At 39.6% G+C, this 17,924-nt stretch overlaps 2 protein-coding genes and 2 pseudogenes across 2 annotated transcripts; 3 read left to right on the plus strand and 1 right to left on the minus strand.

The window, feature by feature from the left end:
- Positions 1-3,459: 3,459 nt before the first annotated feature.
- On the minus strand, positions 3,460-7,123 carry LOC146450442 (uncharacterized; annotated as a pseudogene).
- Positions 7,124-7,423: 300 nt separating this feature from the next.
- Positions 7,424-17,513, plus strand: LOC146450443 (uncharacterized). The gene is made up of 5 exons (XM_085100532.1): positions 7,424-7,529; positions 14,667-14,892; positions 15,354-15,578; positions 16,546-16,598; positions 17,143-17,513. The coding sequence occupies exons 1-5, from the start codon at positions 7,424-7,426 to the stop codon at positions 17,511-17,513; spliced, it is 981 nt and encodes a 326-aa protein (XP_084956658.1).
- LOC146450444 (uncharacterized) lies at positions 8,055-10,967 on the plus strand (annotated as a pseudogene).
- LOC146450445 (uncharacterized) lies at positions 12,904-14,156 on the plus strand. Its single transcript, XM_085100503.1, has one exon. The coding sequence runs from the start codon at positions 13,042-13,044 to the stop codon at positions 13,855-13,857; it is 816 nt and encodes a 271-aa protein (XP_084956629.1). The 5' UTR covers positions 12,904-13,041; the 3' UTR covers positions 13,858-14,156.
- Positions 17,514-17,924: the final 411 nt, after the last annotated feature.

Genomic DNA, 17,924 nt, shown 5'->3' on the forward strand with positions numbered 1-17,924 from the left:
GAATCAACAACTTGTAGTTCCGTGCTACATTAATTTTTGTACAGTGAATCTATAAACTGGAAATACGGTCAAATGGGACTCATCTGCTCCCTGTGTGATAACCAGCATCAAATTGTTTCAAACAAACATCAGTTTGGTTTGACTAAATCTGAGATGCTACCATGCACCAAACGAATGTTTTGAACGTGTCGTTCAGTTCTCAAAGCGGTCCACATTAGCACAGATTTATTACAGTCCTCTTTTTCGATCACAAGAATAGATAACGCGTGATGACAACACCGACTAAAATGAAAATTAAACTATAGGCCACAAGTATAAAGATTGCCCGTTCTATTCTCAAAGGCAGGTAAATTTATTTGTTCGGAACGATTTCGCAAAGCGCTCGAGCCATTCGAGCGGCGAACCGAAACCGGAATCAAGCTCAAAACGCTTAACGGTTTAAGATCAGCATGACTATGATCTTCTCTTTGGATCGTAAGACTAGAAGTTCTTGGATAATTGACATCACTGATTACGCGTGATGACAACACCGACTACAATGAAAATAATTATCAACAGGCCAAAGAACAACATCGCTCGCTCAATTATAAAGCATAAACTATCCGTTCAGGACTATTTCGCAAACCGTTCGAGCAATTTAGTCATCCGTTCGAACGGTTAATCAAACCGTTCGAACGGTTTACCAATCCGTTCGATAATCCGTTCGAATGGCCAACAAAACCGTTCGAATAATATTATTCATCCGTTCGAACGGTTTACGAACTGTTCGATAACCGTTCGTCATCTGTGCGTTTTTGCCATTCGAACGGTTTTCCGTTAGTGTCCGTTTTGCCTTTCACGGTCACAATTGTGTAAGGTAAAGCAGCTGCTAACATTATTTATTTCCGAATAAAACCAATCAACTGGATTGTTTATGGCATATACTGACTGAGGTTACGTCAAGCATTGTTTAAAGAAAATAGCAAGGAAAACACAGGGTTCAGCCAAAAAAAAAGTAAATATCTCTAAATATCCCTGAATTTTCTAAATATCCCAGAAAATATCTGGATATTTGAGGAAAGGCCTACAAATAATCCATCACAAAGCTTAACATGCCATGCAGACACAAGTGCTGTACATGTTCACTTTTCCCTTTTTGTATATAGTGTAGATAGTTTTGTAAATATTGCGAGAAAAAAATTTTTGTTTGCTTGCCCCTCCACAGGGTTATGCACTCCTCTATTTGTAAATAGGTTTGCTTCATAAAAATCGAAGTGTCTTTTCCCAATATTTTTACATTAAAAAGCACCAACGTACATGCATGCACCTTAAACGACGCCCCAATGTATTTGTTGTAATCATTATTATCATTACTTGGTATGATTGTATAGATTTTCCTGGAATCTCATAAATACCTTCAGAGCCAAAATATAATTATTTGTTTAAAAAGCAGCACAAAATGAAATAATGCCCTTTATTGTCCTTGATTATTGAGCTGAGCTGAGAGCCATATTGTAAGTAATAAAATTTACCTTACACTTTTCAAGGTGAATTTTGTTTCGCTTCTTCTAATCCATCGCTGTTTATATCACAACTTAATTTTACATATTTAATTGATTTTCCATAAATCCTTGTTTTATGTATTGAACAATTCTTCATTTATGTGTAACAAGTGTAACAAACATGTATATGCACTGCGGGTGAAAGATTAAATAGAAGATGTTCTCGCAGTTATATACGCAACCAGACTATTGAGAAAAAACCTGAAAAAAATTTTCAGGCTTGAACGGGATTTCAACCCATGACCTCTGCACCGGTGCAGAGGCGCTGAAAATCAACCGATAAAAAATTGAAAATCTGGCTGAAACTGTCGTTGGCACAAGAACAATGTAACAAGTTCATGTATTGAAAACCTCTACGTGTATTAACATTTTAATTTTGAAGTACCTGCGCCAGTTTCAGCAGAAACTCTTGATCTTCTTTCCCTCTCTTCTCCTCCCTTTTTTCTTCTATTCTTTCACGGGCCTCCTCTACCTCCAGAAATTTCCTATCAGCTTCTTGCTGATAGGAAACAAATGCCTCTAAAGCCTTGTCGATTTTGGCAAATGCGTCATTTGTTGACAACTTTTGCTTTTTCGTGCCAGCTTTGAATATTGGCTTCTTATCCTCTGTTGTTGTTTCTGAAAAGGAATGCAACAAATGTTAAAAGCAGAGATGCAATTCCACAGGAAACTTTTCAAGATTCCCAGTTGGGAATTAAATGGGAAATTTTCCCATTATTGGGGAAAACCTGGGACAAGAAATTCCTTTTTTGGGATTATTTTGGGAAGTAGTTGTCTCCCAGTGTCCTATAAATGGGTTTTTATTGGGAAATACAGTGCTTTCTCTTGTATCCCAATTTTGGGAAAATACTGTGAATATTTACCCATGTTATTCCCAAAATTGGGAATAAAATGGGAACATTTCCCAACCTATTCCCAGACTTGAGAATAAATTGGAAACATTTCCCAAGTTATTTCCAGACTTGAGAATAAAATGGGAAAATTTCCCCAACCTATTCCCAGACTTAAGAATAGACAGGGAACATTTCCCCATGTTATTCCCAGTCTTGAGAATAAAATGGGAAAATGTCCCCAAGTTATTCCCAGACTTGAGAATAAATTGGGAACAATTCCCCAAGTTATTCCCAGATTTAAGCACAAAATAGGAATATTTTCCCAAGGTATTCCCAGACTTGAGAATAGAAAGGGAACATTTCCCCAAGTTATTCTCAAACTTGAGAATAAAATGGGAAAATATCCCCAAGTTATTCAAAGTTGGTAAATAAAAGGGAACATTTTCTCAAGTTATTCCAAATATATTGTGAAGTTATTCCCAGAATTGATAAGAAATTGGGAATACTTTCCCAACAAGTTATTGCCAATAAATTATTGTGAAAAAGGGAAAATTTCATCAGGTTATCCCCTGACATGGGAATTAAATGGGAAAATTGCTCCAAGTAATGATATGATACCCAAAATTATCAATAAAAACGAAACATTTGCCCAAGTTCTTCCCAAAATTGTGAATAAAAAGGAAAAATTCCCCCCAAAATTGAGAATAACTTGTGGACAATATATATATAGCCCATGTTACTCCAAAAATTGCAATGGATTTATAACCCCAAATTAATAATTCCCAGCCTTTGCCTCAAAACACTCACTGGTGTATTCCAGTTTTGCATGGCAAGTCTACAAAATATCACCTAGTTGACATCTACACATGTATCCTTCACAACATGTCACTTGCTTGTAAAAGTTCATGATTTTCAAGTTTCAAATAACCTTATTAACTGCACAGTTTGCTCATTACAGCGTACATGTACTCATTCATTTTACTTCAGGGTAATTCAGTACCAGCCGTTTCCTGAGGATACCTTTACAAAACGGTTTGTTCTGAAACAGTTTTACAGTAACAGGACGGTACCCTCAATACATTACTTCAAGAATCCCGTGTCCACATGCCAGGGCCACTTCATTGACCATCAGGAAGTCCAATTACAGACCTCCAAGACACTGTGTTTCTTGCACCTCTACCACGAGATTCACGGACAAAAACATTTTGACATCGATTACTCTCAATAAAAAAATACACATCAACTGTCTTGTTTAGATAATCTACATCTTGTACATGACCATACCAGACATCGGTGGGACCTTCACCCTGAATAAGCAACATATCACCCTTTTCTGCATATACAGGCACAATACGCACACATAGAAAATGATTCCATGGACGCATATAGTCCACAACAGTCATCAAATCATTGCCACAGTCATATAACAGAACTTTTCTCTCTCAAGATGTTCTCTGCCAGAAAAAAAGTGACATCTATTACTGGATTTTTTTTTCAACTTCGGCGAAATCAGTCCAGTAGTTGCAAGAAATTTCCCCAACTGCATCTCGGTGGAAGGAGTACAAGTAGCCCATTCCTAGTATTTTACGTAAGTCACTCCCACAGTTAACTGATAGCATTGTTTCAATCTTAACCACACTCTCCTGACCATTGTTTGCAATTAAAATGTAATCACCTCTACAACACATGGTACCATCATATCCCACATCATTCAAAAGACATCTTTTTGAAAACAAAGCTGAGGATGTCACCAGGTCAACTGGAACAGACAATGCACTTGCTATTTTCAACTGACAATCTCTTTGTAGGGGTCCGATGTTTGTTGCTGAGCCAATTAGGTAAGCCTGTCTTGGTGCTGAGTCTTGACGGGCAATCTTCTTCCCGGTTTCAACTGAGTTTACAACACCCTGGGAAAGAAAAAATATATAAATGCCTTCTAGCAAAAACAAATCAGATTTTCATGCCCCTGCATTTAATTGTAGAAATCAATATAATCAGTAAAGATAGTATTTCACCTGTCCTTATAAAAAAAAAACAACAGTTATTTTAGAGCAAAAAGAGAAGTTCCCTATCTGCAATAACTTCAGCATTAAATAGAATTTAGAACTATTACTGTATCCTTCAATCACTTCAATCAACCTCTGCCTTTAATCATAGCTTACCTTTCAGAGAAACTGAACGTCAAGGATTTCAAAGGTCAATTTTTGTTTAACCTAATCCTAAATTGTTTTGTTAAGGGTGTTATATTAAACCTGGCATAGGCAACCAAATTTCATTTAATTCCCTACTCCAGGGTTAAAATAAATTAGATGTAATACATTCAATGGAATTGCTGAAAATCTCACCTGTTTAACATCATGCTTCCCAAGCTCAGTGGCCACTTCCATACCTCCAAGTGATTTCAGAAACTCTCTCCGTGCCTCTGAACTTGCAAAGGTTCGTTCAATTCTTTTGCAGTTGTGTGACTTTTTAACATAGTGTTTGACAGCCCTTTCAAACACTGCACACCAATAATTGTCACAAGCGGAAAAATTAATAATGTCTTCGTGAATATGCAACAAATTATGCAAAGAAATGGTGCACATATGCAGTCCTTGCACTTCTTCAACGAGTATGTTGAGTCTCTGTGCTCTCTTGAAATGAACACTTATCATTTCATCAGTCCAGCCTAGCCTGCCACTGTAAAAGTGCAATTCTGTCAGTCGCGACACCAGGGTTTGAATTTGAAACTCTTCATCATTCTGAAATTTGTCCTCAAATATAGAATTTGTCATGGGAAAAGAAAATTTCTGAAGCCCCTCTGCTTTCCAATGACCAATGCCTTTGCATTCCTTGCTAACTGGTCTTGAAAGTCTTCCATCCTTTAACTCTTTGCTCCAAGGAAAATCTTTTATCTGCTTGCCAAGGTATTCTGTGTCCACCAATTCAAGTTCCAGTAGTCTGGTCAGTTGGTTTTTAACAACATTAAGAGGAATAGTGTGATAAACATCATAAACCATGTCCCTTGTGACATCAAATTTATATAAAGGATACAAAACCTTGTGAAGCTGTGATATTCCAGTGAAACCAAGTTTTGATGACAATGCTTTTCTCACACTTGTTCTTGTCTCATTTTCAATGTCATATAGGTTTTCCAACTCCTGTTCAATTTACCGTTTTTCCCAGGGGTAGCGACAATGATACCTGTTGTTCCCATAATAGTAGTGGTTGTTAGATGAATTTTTCAGTTGTTGTCCATGTAGTTTCTCTCTTCTACATCCACATTTTCCTTGATTGAGAGATTTGCCGACTTCACACTGCCCTGGGTGGTCTCCTGTCCAACATAAAAGCAATAACCGGATAGCTTCAGTTTCAGAAAAATGGAATTCATCACTTGTAAACTGTAGAGGATTAGGAATTTTGTAACCCGAAATAAATCCATTACAAAGATCATCCATTAGTGGTTTGAGAAAAGGATCTAAATACTCTGGTAAATCCTTAGGGAGGTCAGAACAAGGGACAAAGCCGACAACATAGACTTCGCCAACATGACACCGATCAGCCTTTTTCATGTTAGTGATGGAAACTTCGATGGAACCACATCCTCTGAAACTTGTTCCAAATGGTTGCCACCCATCCCAGTGGCCTATGAGGGCCAAGTTCAATGAGGAACCTCTTGCCATTTTCATAGAATGGTGGAAAGTTTCAAAGCATCCAGGGCATGTCACAATCTTCAAATTATCAATTCCCTCAGGGGAGGCAGTCAAATGATCCACAGCAATGATGGCACTACAGTGAACACAGACAGTTGGAAGTGGCCAAACCTTGCTAGGGTCCCAAAACCATTGAAGATCTATCCACCGTTGATCATCTCAAAACTCTTGCTTCAGTGGCCAACTTTCCTCTCTACCAAGCCGGTGTTCTCTTTGGTTCCAATGAGAAAGCATTTTTTTGCACATTGGTTCAGTTTTGAACCAGTTTTTAATCTTACTTTCCAATCCCAAATAGTAATATTAAGCCTTTATCTCCACAGTGAGTACAACAAGCATCCTTGTTATCCATGATGCTGAAATTTCCACTGTAAACAAATTTGGTATGTGTTTTACCATTTCTTGTTATTACCTTTTCGGTACGGCAGAAACATATGAAAAGTTCCTTAGCGTCTTCAAAACCTTCTTCCTTCAATAAAAGTTGAACATCATTCCAATTTTTTGGCCACATTGTATTCAAAACATCAAGGTCAACATTGCCATCAATTAAAGTGTACAACATTGTTTTTCCATAGCTCAGAATGTCATCCAAGGTTTTAACAGATGATCCACTTTCATCCATAATTTTCAGAGCGTCAAGAACTGCTGTTAGTATAACTTTTTTGAGAGGGTTGCAAGGTTCCGTACCTGGACCTTCTGTAGGTTCACCAATGTCAAGTTCTGGACAGATGGGATTATCACTGTTTTCGTCTGATCTTTCGCTAAGACTGTCATCAACTTCAGCTGTTCCTGGAGTTGAAGGACTTGCTGGTGAGCTAGGGCTTGCAATTGATTCATGATCACTATCAATGTCTGCCAAGCTGCCCGAAGTGCTGTCACTTCCAACCACAGTGGCAAGCAGGCAGTTTTCTCTCCAGTGCCGTAACTCGGTAGTTTTATCGGTTGCACTTCCCTGACATCGAAAACAAGGGCAGTGAACATGCCTGTATGTTCTTGCACTGCAATCACAAGCGGATATGTCTTCCCTCGACCAAGGTTTCACGCTTGAAGAGTCCGCCATTTTGTGTTGCAGACACGGCTACTAAGTATTCGAACCATTCTCCTCACGCCAATCAGTTAACCAATCAGAGAAGCCAGTATATTTTTATCACGACGCAATCACTGATAGCTACCAATAGCGCATTCTGTTTTATGAAATTGCACCAAAAAGGCGGGAAACAACCGGAGCTGAAGGATAAAATTAGAAAGCAAGCATCATTTATTCCTTTTTGGTCGTGGCTGTCTAAAGTAGTCCAGACGGTTAGCTTTTGAGCTGTTGTTTATATATTGACGGCAAATTCAATTTTAAAAGTTGTTGAGGATGTCAGGTTCAGAGTCTTCGCAAGTACAGGAGTTACAGGAGAAAGATGTTATCATCGACCGTGTTAGAAAGCTTTCCGGTGATGATGTCGCCCAGAGGTTTCAAGGTAAGCTTATAAAGAAACTCTTGGTGTGAATGGAGCTTCAGTTTTGCAGAACGCCGAATGGCCGCCAAACGCCGAATGTCTCTGAAGTTTAGTGATTAGGGTCTGTTCGGATGAACATTTACGTGGTAAACTTTTGTATATCCACGCGCTGTGTTGCGCGTACTTTATTTAAATTCGTGTAATGATCGCGCGAGTTAAATCAGTTGAAAGATTAAACAAGCTAGCCTGTTGAAAGTAATGTTTATATTGAGCTAACCAGGAGGAATTAACATTGGACTACAGTTTACATGTATGCGTTAAATGTGGAGTTACAGAAGTTTTCTTTGTTTGTTTGATTTTTTTTTTATCTTGTTGTTACATTTGAGCGTTGTAAGGCAGAGTGCCAACGATAATTTTCTTTTTATTTAGATCGAATTAGAACCCAATAAATACGATATCTCTACATTGGCATGAGTTCTTGTCTTCACGGAACACAGCATTCGATTTCTGCTTAAAAACCTGAGTTCCTGAAGCCAAAGAACTGAGATGACAGAGCCGCAGTTGCTAAAGGAAATGAAGATTAACCGCCGCAATGCCAAAGCAGCGCTCACGAGAGCAGGAAAATCACTGCGCATTGCAATCGAAAGTAAGAGACCGGGGAAGGATGTAAGCGACTTCCTTTATAAAGTTCAAGAGGCATATGAGACGCTGATAGTCAAGCATGAAGAATTCACGAAGTTGATTGAAGATGACAAGGAATTTGAATCACAAGAAGCGTGGCTAGAGGAAAGCCAAGATACGTTTTTAAGTTTATTGACACGTGCGAAACTGTATTTAGATAGTTCTAGTACAGAAGTATTACGAGAGGAGCTTAATGTTAAGAAAAGCTCACATGATGGCACTGAATTACGAGACAGTCCTGAAACCTTAAGGACGGTGCCTACTATTGTTACTGCGCATACGTTCTGCGCATCTCGAGATACTCGGGTTTCCTATGGGTGGTGCTTGCTAATACAGGAATATTTTTGCGCGGATTAAAACTATCCGGAGAAAGCAGAACTTAGCAAACGCTTTTGGTATCTCGAGAGAAAATTGGGGGTAGCCATGCATTTTTCAGAAATAATTAAGCTTCAATTTAGGAAAAAATCCCATACATTGCTTCATATTTTGGGGCTTTTTAGAGATATTATTGCTTAATTATCTCTGAAAAATGCGTGGCTACCCCCAATTTTCGTTTTGGATTCTAATAGGCCTTCCTAAGATCTGCTTTTCCAGCATAGTCATAAACTGCACAAAAATACTTCGATATTAGTAGGCACCGTCCTTAAGTAGTAGTGAAGTAGGTAGGAGTAGTAATCTGAGTAACAATAATGCTTTTAGCGAAAGCCTAAACGTAACTTCTATAGCTAATAATGTAAGTAAAGGAAGTTGCCAGGGCGTTGAGGTCATTAAGGACGAAGTGTGTGGGTTTAAAATGGAGAAGCCCAAAATGCCAAAGTTCGGTGGAGATGTGAGAGAATATGCAATATTCAGAGCAGATTTCAAGCACGCAATCGAGTCAAGATACAGTAAGCGGGACGCAATTACATTTCTACGCACTTGCCTACAAGGAAAACCGCTGGATCTAATCAAACGAATCGGATCTGATTACGACGCTGCATGGGAATACTTAGACACGATTTACGGTGACCCAAGATTTGTGTCCGATACGATAACACAAGATATTGCGAAAATTTCGACCGCTTCGCGACAACGAAGACGCTTGCTTCTGCGATTTAGTCCACCTAGTAAAGCGATGCTACAATACGCTAAAAGAAGTTGGCCTACCGGGTGACATGGACAACAGCCATATCCTCTCTATCATCGAGCAGAAGATGTGCATTAACGATCGGAAAGTCTGGGCAAGGAAACTCGAAAAAACGAGACAACATGCTACACTGTTGGGCCTAATGACTTGGATGACTGCACAAATGAAGTCTAGAATGAGAGCAACAGCACCGCTAAGAAACGGAACCAGTCAGCATACCATCCACCACGTGGCAACAGCAAACAAAGACGAAACCAGGAACAGTGGCTACAAATGTTGGATTTGCAGAACCCAGGAACACTGGACAGACGAGTGTCAGAAATTCTCAGCCCTAAATCACCATGATCGCCTGAAGATTGCACAAGAAAATCACGCCTGTTTCAGTTGTTTAAAAAGAGCTGGGAGAGACCACAAGTTATCTAACTGTACTCGAAGAAAGCAATGCACAGAGATAGAGAATGGTATGCAGTGCAGACAGTACCATCCTCCCCTGTTACATAAGAAGAACACTTATGTGAGAGCTAGCATTGGATCGATAGCTGAAAACTCAGAAACTTTACTACCTGTTATCTCCGCAAGTATTGGTGGTGGAGATGGTTTGAACAAGTATGGAAACGTCCTGCTAGATTCAGGAGCACAAATCAGTCTAATACGCCTTGAAACAGCTGAGAGCCTAGGATTGGAGGGGAAGAAAGTTTCCATAACCATAACAAAAATTGGTGGTGAGGAAGAGGAAATGATTACAAAGGTGTTTAAAGTTCAGCTGACCTCACTGGACAGCAAGAAAACATTCTCCATAAAAGCTATCAGTATTGCCCATATCAGCGACGGTGTAACAGAGATCAACACGAGAAGTATTGCCCACAGTTTAGGTCTGAAGAAAGAGGAAATTTGCCGTGGAACAGGAAAAATAGATCTTCTTATTGGCATTGACCAAGCACGAATGCACACGGGTGAAACAAGGCAAGCTGGACATCTGGTGGCCAGAAAATCCCCCTTAGGATGGGTTATCTTTGGAGCCAAACAGGGAAAAGTTCAAGAAGATAATCGAGTACTCCATATCAAGTACACCATGCCTGAAGACCTGTCCGACTTCTGGACGACGGAAGCAATGGGTGTTGCCATTACTCCTTGCCTATGCGCAGCAGATAAATTGAGCCAAATCGAGAGAGAAGAGGCGAAGATAATTGAAAATTCGTGTCAGAAAGTTGAAAATCAATGGATGGCTCCGTACCCTTGGAAAAAAAGACCGCGCCTGTCTTCCAGACAACAACTCGCAAGCAATCAAGAAGCTGGAGGCAACTGAGCGTCGGCTAACAAAACATCCTGAGCAAGCCGAAGCCTACGATAAACAGATGGTCGCGATGAATGAAAAGAAATTTTCCAGAAAGCTGTCAAAAAAGGAATTAGAAGAATACAAAGGCCCAGTTCACTATGTATCTCACCATGAAGTGTTACGACCGGAAAGCAAGAGTACGCCAGTACGCATAGTATTAAACTCATCAGCTGTATTCCAAGGACATCGTTTAAACGACAACTGGATGAAAGTACCGGACTTACTGAACGCCTTGTTCGGTATAGTTCTGAGATTTAGAGAAAACGAGGTTGCGTTTATTGGAGACATCTCTAAGATGTATCACAGGATACGAATTCCAGAAGCTGACCAGCACGTGCACAGGTTTCTCTGGAGGAACCTAAAAACTGAACGTGAAACAGACGTCTACGTCAAAACAGTTTTAACGTTTGGAGACAAACCGGCCCCTGCAATGGCTGAGATAGCTCTACGTAAAACCGCAGACGAAGCAAAAGAAGTTTTCCCCAAAGCAGCACAAGTTTTAAAGAAGAATTCGTACATGGATGACATCTGTAATTCTGTCCGCTCCAAAGAAGCGCGAAATCTAACGAAATCGATCGACACCGTACTGGAAACAGGAGGTTTTAGAGTGAAAGGCGAGAGAAAGGCGGTTTTTAGAGTTAAAGGAGGTTTTAGAGTGGAACAACGCTGAGAAGGGAAACACGGACGAGGAAGAAACAAAGGAAGCAACAATCCTGGAAGGTGCCAATGAAGATAGAGTGTTAGGAGTGACATGGAACTGTCGTACAGAAAAATTCACTTTTAAAGTAAAACCCAGGTTAACTCACTCCCAAGTTCCGATGATTCTGTCTAAGAGGAAGATTCTAAGCCAGGTAGCTCGAATCTACGACACAATAGGCTTCACATCCGCCTTCCTTATTAAAGCTAAGATAGGCCTCTAAGAGCTGTGGCAAAAGGGAATCGACTGGGATGAAGAATTACCTGCTGAAATCAAAGAAAAATGGACAGGCCTGTTTGAAGAAATGATGAAACTAAATGCCGTAAGCTTCGAAAGATGTCTGAAACCACACAACGCAGTGGGTCTTCCTGTCCTTTGCGTCTTTTCAGATGTCTCCCAGGATGCATTTGGTACCTGCGCATATGTACGATGGCAGCTTGCTGATGGAAAGTTCGACGTACGATTTATTGCTGGGAAATCAAGAGTAGCTCCCCTCAGAAGACTTACCATACCTCGTCTGGAACTACAAGGTGCAGTTTTAGCCTCTCGATTGTGCAAGACCATTGTAGAAGAACCCCGCTATCAGTTTGAAGAAATCATCCTTTTTCTGGATAGTAAAATAGCTTTGGCGTGGATCTGTCCTGAAGCAAGAAGATTCAAGCCGTTCGTATCAGTGAGAGTTGGTGAAATCCAGACCAATACGGATCCAGCACAGTGGAGACATATTCCTGGAGACATGAACGTAGCTGACGATGTTTCGCGTGGCATACCTGTCCGAAGTTTGACCGATAGGTGGCAACATGGGCCTAAGTTTCTCCGCCTGCCTAAAGAAGAGTGCCCGCAAGATTCATTAAATGTTGACGAACCAGAAGTAGAAAAAGAATGTCGCAAAGTTTACAGTGTTTGCATGCGAAGCAAAGTAGAGAATCCTATCGACAGCCAAACGTTTTCAAGTTGGAGACGGCTAGTACGAGTGACAGCTTACGTGTTAAGATTTGTGTGGAATCTACGCACACATTGCCGAAACAGAACACAGGAGGAAACTGACGTGAAGCTGAAAAACGGCCCCCTGTCGCCCCAAGAGTTGCAGTGTGCAGAAAATAATTGAATTAAAGAAGCTCAAAAGAAGTTGAAAGATCGGCTCAGAAAGGGAGATTTAAAGGAACTGAGTCCATATACTGATCCTGATGACATTGTACGAGTAGGTGGCCGAACTGACAAAGCATTAGTATCTTTCGAGACCAGACATCCCGCATTGCTTCCCAGAGAGCATTGGGTATCTCTTCTCATAATGTGTCACGTACACCAGTATGGACACTCAGGAGTAGCAGCAATGGTAGCGAAGGCAAGGAAAAAATTCTGGATCCTCAGAGCCCACGACCTGGCCAAATCAGTGAAGTTTCGATGCGTGGTTTGTCGTGAATTAGCAGCCACAGTTGAATCTCAAAACATGGCAGAATTACCCGATTTCCGATTGGCACCTTTAACCTCTCCGTTTTATTACACGTCCTGCGACTATTTTGGTCCGTACCATGTTAAAATTGGTTGCAACAAGACTACCAAGTAGTATGGTGTCATATTCACGTGCCTGAATACGAGAGCAGTGCACCTTGAGCTTGCAGTGGACTGTTCCACTGTGGAATTTATTCAAGTACCACGAAAATTCTTCGCCCTGCGAGGACAACCAAGCTTTATGATAAGTGACAATGGATCTCAATTCGTTGGAGCAGAAAGAGAGTTAAGAGAAATGGTTCACGGATGGGACAAAGACAAATTACGAGAATTTTCCGCAGAACAGGGAATGAGGTGGAAATTTACAACACCGGTATCCCCGCACCAGAACGGGTGTGCAGAAGCATTGGTCAAAAGCTGCAAACTAGCGCTGAAGAAAGCTATTGGCAAGCAAGTGTTGACGCCTTTTGAGTTGTACACGTATCTGTTAGAAGTGGCAAATCTCGTCAACCAGCGCCCGATTGGCCGTATTCCAAATGATCCGGATGATGGCTCATACCTGTGTCCAAACAACATTTTGCTAGGACGAGCGTCGTCTCAAGTACCACAAGGCCCTTTTAGAGAAACAAAGAATCCCCGTCATCGAGTTGAATTTGTGCAGCAGATCGTTGACTCATTTTGGAAACGCTGGACCAGGGATGTATTCCCATCATTACTTCCACGAAAGAAGTGGCATGCAGAGAAACGAAATGTACAAGTAGACGACTTCGTGATAGTCAAAAGTCGTAATGCGGTTCGTGGACAATGGAGCATCGGTCAAATTGTCAACGTGTATCCCGGAGAAGACGGCAAAGTTCGAAACGTAAAAGTAAAGACCTGTGCTGGAGAGTACCGAAGGCCCATAACAAAGATTGCTGTGATTCACCCAGCAGAAGGCTATGATTCGGATGAGAACTACGCTCTCATTGGGGTGGAGTGTGTTCGGATGAACATTTACGTTGTAAACTTTTGTATATCCGCACGCTGTGTTGCGCGTACTTTATTTAAATTCGCGTAAAGACGCGTAATAATCGCGCGAGTTAAATCAGTTGAAAGATTAAACAAGCTAACCTGTTGAAAGTAATGTTTACATTGAGCTAACCAGGAGGAATTAACGTTGGACTACAGTCTACATGTATGCGTTAAATATGGAGTTACAGAGGTAAGTTTTCTTTGTTTGTTTAATTTCTTTTATCTTGTTGTTACATTTGAGCGTTGTAAGGCCGAGTGCCAACGATAATTTTCTTTTCATTTAGATCGAATTATAACCCAATAAATACGATATCTCCACATTGGCGTGAGTTCTTGTCTTCACGGAACAGGGTCAGGAAACTGAGTGAATCAAGTTCCAGTTAGGGTCATGAGACAGGTCGAACTGAATTGGAACAGTTTGTTAACCCTAATCACTAAATTTAATTCAAGAGTCATACGGCTTTTGGCGGCCATGCATTCGGCGTTCTTCAATTCAAAATACCCCCTGCCAGACCTAGTTTGAATCCCATTTAATTCAGTGATCATTTTGTTCCGGACAAGCATGCCAACCTGTCTTTTTTGCATAATTTTATCATGGATGTCACTCGCTTTGCGCTGTAAGATTTCAAAAAATATATTGAAAAAATAGTCATATTAAGAAAGCTGGTTTGATCATGTTTATTGTTATATTTGCAGTCAAATATACAAGACAAGAATCCCAGTCCTAAGCTGAATGACAAAATTATTTTCCATGCCCTGCTTTATCCCCCCACCCCACTGGCTTCACATTGAGACATGCAGTATTTGAATATGAGTTATGGTTGCAAGGTTTTCCTTGTTTCGTTTCATGCCTAGATGAGGAAATAACACACTTCTCAGCAATTGCGGATCTTCTTAAAAGAGAAGCGGATGCAAACATTTTCAGAAATCTTGGACTAAAATATGGATCAGCTGTGCAATTCAAGACAGAGTTCTCAAACACAGGTCCACTTCGTGAACTCAGTTCCAGTCCACTACTTAGACCAACAATGGGTGAAATGTCTGGTTTTAACCCAGAAATGAAAAGACTGTATCTGTCAAAGTATGTTGATCTTTTATCAATACTCTGTGGAAGCTAACACTTAACATTACATAGAATTACCATTTCTTATTGAATGTAATTTGTCGCAAATAGACCAAACTTGACTAATATGATAGAACTGGTCTGTACCGGTTATAGGGTGGGGTTTATTTGCATTTGCAGTGTAATTATTTTTGGACGCGTAGAGCCAAGACCAATATTGAAAAAAAAAAGGACATTTTAGATGTGAAACAGAAATATTAAGTATAAATTGATTTCAGGACTACTCTTGTCAAATACAATGTGGTACATGTATAAAACAGGAAACCCTCTTCTGGCTTATAAGAACTAATAACATTCTTCTTAGATACTGAGATTTTTAATTGGAGGAGCAGAGGTTAATAAGATAGTCAAATACTAAAAAACTGAGCTTTCTGTGGTTAATATGTGATCAGTAACTGTAAAAAACTTTCGTCACACAGACGTAAAAATGTTGGTTTGCTAGCAACTCAAAAATGGGGAGCAGAAAACTTTCCAAAGTTTAACACTCCCGAAATGAAGACTCAGTTGAAGACGTTTACATCAGATATTGAAGCAGAATGCTCAATTCCAGAAATTGGATTCACTTCTGATGCAATATGTCAACATATACAAGACTACTTCAACGAACAACGCCGTTACAAGAAACGTAATGGACAGCAGGTGTGGTAATCCATTTTTTTAATTTATATATGAATCTTTTAAAGAAAAAGAGTGAAATTTAGAATTCACCACAATTTTCTCAGGCAAAGATGCAGAAAATTACCTGCCCAAAAAAAAACTGCATTCAGATGCAAACCTTACATGCACATCAATCATCTGCTGTTAATTGGTCCTTTTTAGCACTTTCTTTGCTTTTTGCAAAACTGACTGCATACATTTACATCTCATATGAGAAATGTTTGAGTTGCCGTACCTTGTTGCTGTCCATACATTTTGTATAGTGGCAGTTGGGTGGTGTATATTTGCATCTGGGGAGTTAACTGATCATCATCTCTGATTGGAATTTAAAGGATGGACAAGTTTCTGACACTGAAAGTTTAAACTCTGGGAGTTCAAAGTCTGAAGCTGAAAGTGCAAAGCCTCTCTAGGTGAATGTTCAAAGGTTTTATATTTTTCCATTTTCTTTCATTTTTATTTACTCCATTTAAAGTGCCCCTGGGACGAAAATTTCATTTTCCATCTTTTTGCATTTTCATGTAGAATATGAATTTTTTTTTAGCTTTTTATTCGAGATTTCACGGCCGCCATTACTTGGCCTTGTTCCGGAAGTTAAGGCCCAAATTACAGGAAGTGACGTCATTGGCTCAACACGAAAAATTCCACATGGCTAATTTTCATATGGATTCTACTTCATATACTGTATTCTGCTGTTGCGAACTACATTACAGCAGAATACAGTTTATGAAGTAGAATCCATATGAAAATTAGCCATGTGGAATTTTTCGTGTTGAGCCAATGACGTCACTTCCTGTAAATTGAGCCTTAACTTCCGGAATAAGGCAAAGTAATGGCGGCCGTGAAATCTCGAAGATGGAAAATGAAATTTTCGTCCCAGGGGCACTTTAAGGCAGCTTGTCCTGAAGTCAGGTTCACTTAGTTATGGAAAATTATGGATTGAAATTTGCTTTCTAGCAAGAGTCGTGGAATTTCGGAGTTTTGTGAAAATAATATTGTTTTAGCTGATGGTTGGAAAATAATGAAATTTGAGAAGATTTGTGTGAAGCATCAAAACATTGAATCATCCAGTGGGTCTGTAACAGATGTCAATTTGAGGTTGTGGGATTTGATTAAAAGTCATAAAATTTTTTCCCAGTTCCAAGTGTGAATCCTGTTTAGGTCTACTTCCCAAGCAATACCTCAGAGATATGTTCAACATTTGTTTTAACCCTCATTAACATTTGAGTCACATGTTGCACTAAAAACACACCCATAGCAGAGTTGTTGTTCAGTGAGAAAATTGAACCTGCAGTGTACAACTGAGTCCAGTTCACCTGTAACATCAAGGTCCCATAGAGCATACATTTACTCAGCTGTAACAGCTGTTAAAAAAGGTGGCAGACTCTACTAAGAACTCTGATCACCCTTCTTCTGTATCACTTGTTTAAAAGTGGCTTAGCCAAAACAGTTACCATGATCACTAAAACCATATATTGATGTTACTGCTTGACAGTAACTGTTGTTAACATGATTGAGTACACCAACAACTTGCTTTCATTTGTCTTGCTTAAGATAATGCTGCCCAAAATTTATCAGACAGTGGAGAATCATTATCAACTCTCTCTCCTTATGACAGTGATTCCAGTGAATCCCTGAGGACCCCCACTGGAGCCAGGAGTCCATCAGAAATTAAAGCTCCTTCCACACTTGCCTCGTCACAAGTAATGATTAAAGCAGTTTTTGGAAAACTCTTGACAAGGGAGAAATCTGTTGACATTCTAAAATCAAAGTTTGATGTCAAACAGAGTAACTTGACAAATCTGACCCCTAGCCAAGTGATGTCAGTTTTGGTTAAGAAACTTGTTAGGCACAACTATGTGACTCTTAAGGAAAATGTAGGCTCTCTGAGTGATGTTACTGTTCATAAAGAAATTGCCATTTAAAAAAGAAACTGATCATTTTTTGTTAAAAGAGAGGGGAACATATGACAATATATTCTCACCCCTGGTCAGGTGGTGTCAGTTTTGGTAAGAAACTTGTTAGGGACAACTGTGGCTCTTAAGGAAAATGTAAGCTCTCTAAGTGATGTTACTGTTCATAAAGAAATTTCCATTAAAAAACTGTTTATTTTCTGTTGACAAGAGAGGGAAACAATGACATATATTTTAAAGTTAATGTTTTGTGGTAAATTAATCTTTAACTCTCAGATAGTTCTTCTTCCTTTGTTTATTGAAACTGCTTCTTTTAATATCTTGGAATTCGTTACAGCTCTGCAGTAAAATAATGTCAACCCTACTTGCTAAAATAAGAAAAGGACGAAAACAGGTGTGAATAGTCCAGTTTTATTATGAAGT

Source organism: Pavona decussata, unplaced genomic scaffold, assembly GCF_977016875.1.
Source record: "Pavona decussata unplaced genomic scaffold, jaPavDecu1.1 SCAFFOLD_468, whole genome shotgun sequence".
Classification (NCBI taxonomy): domain Eukaryota; kingdom Metazoa; phylum Cnidaria; class Anthozoa; order Scleractinia; family Agariciidae; genus Pavona; species Pavona decussata.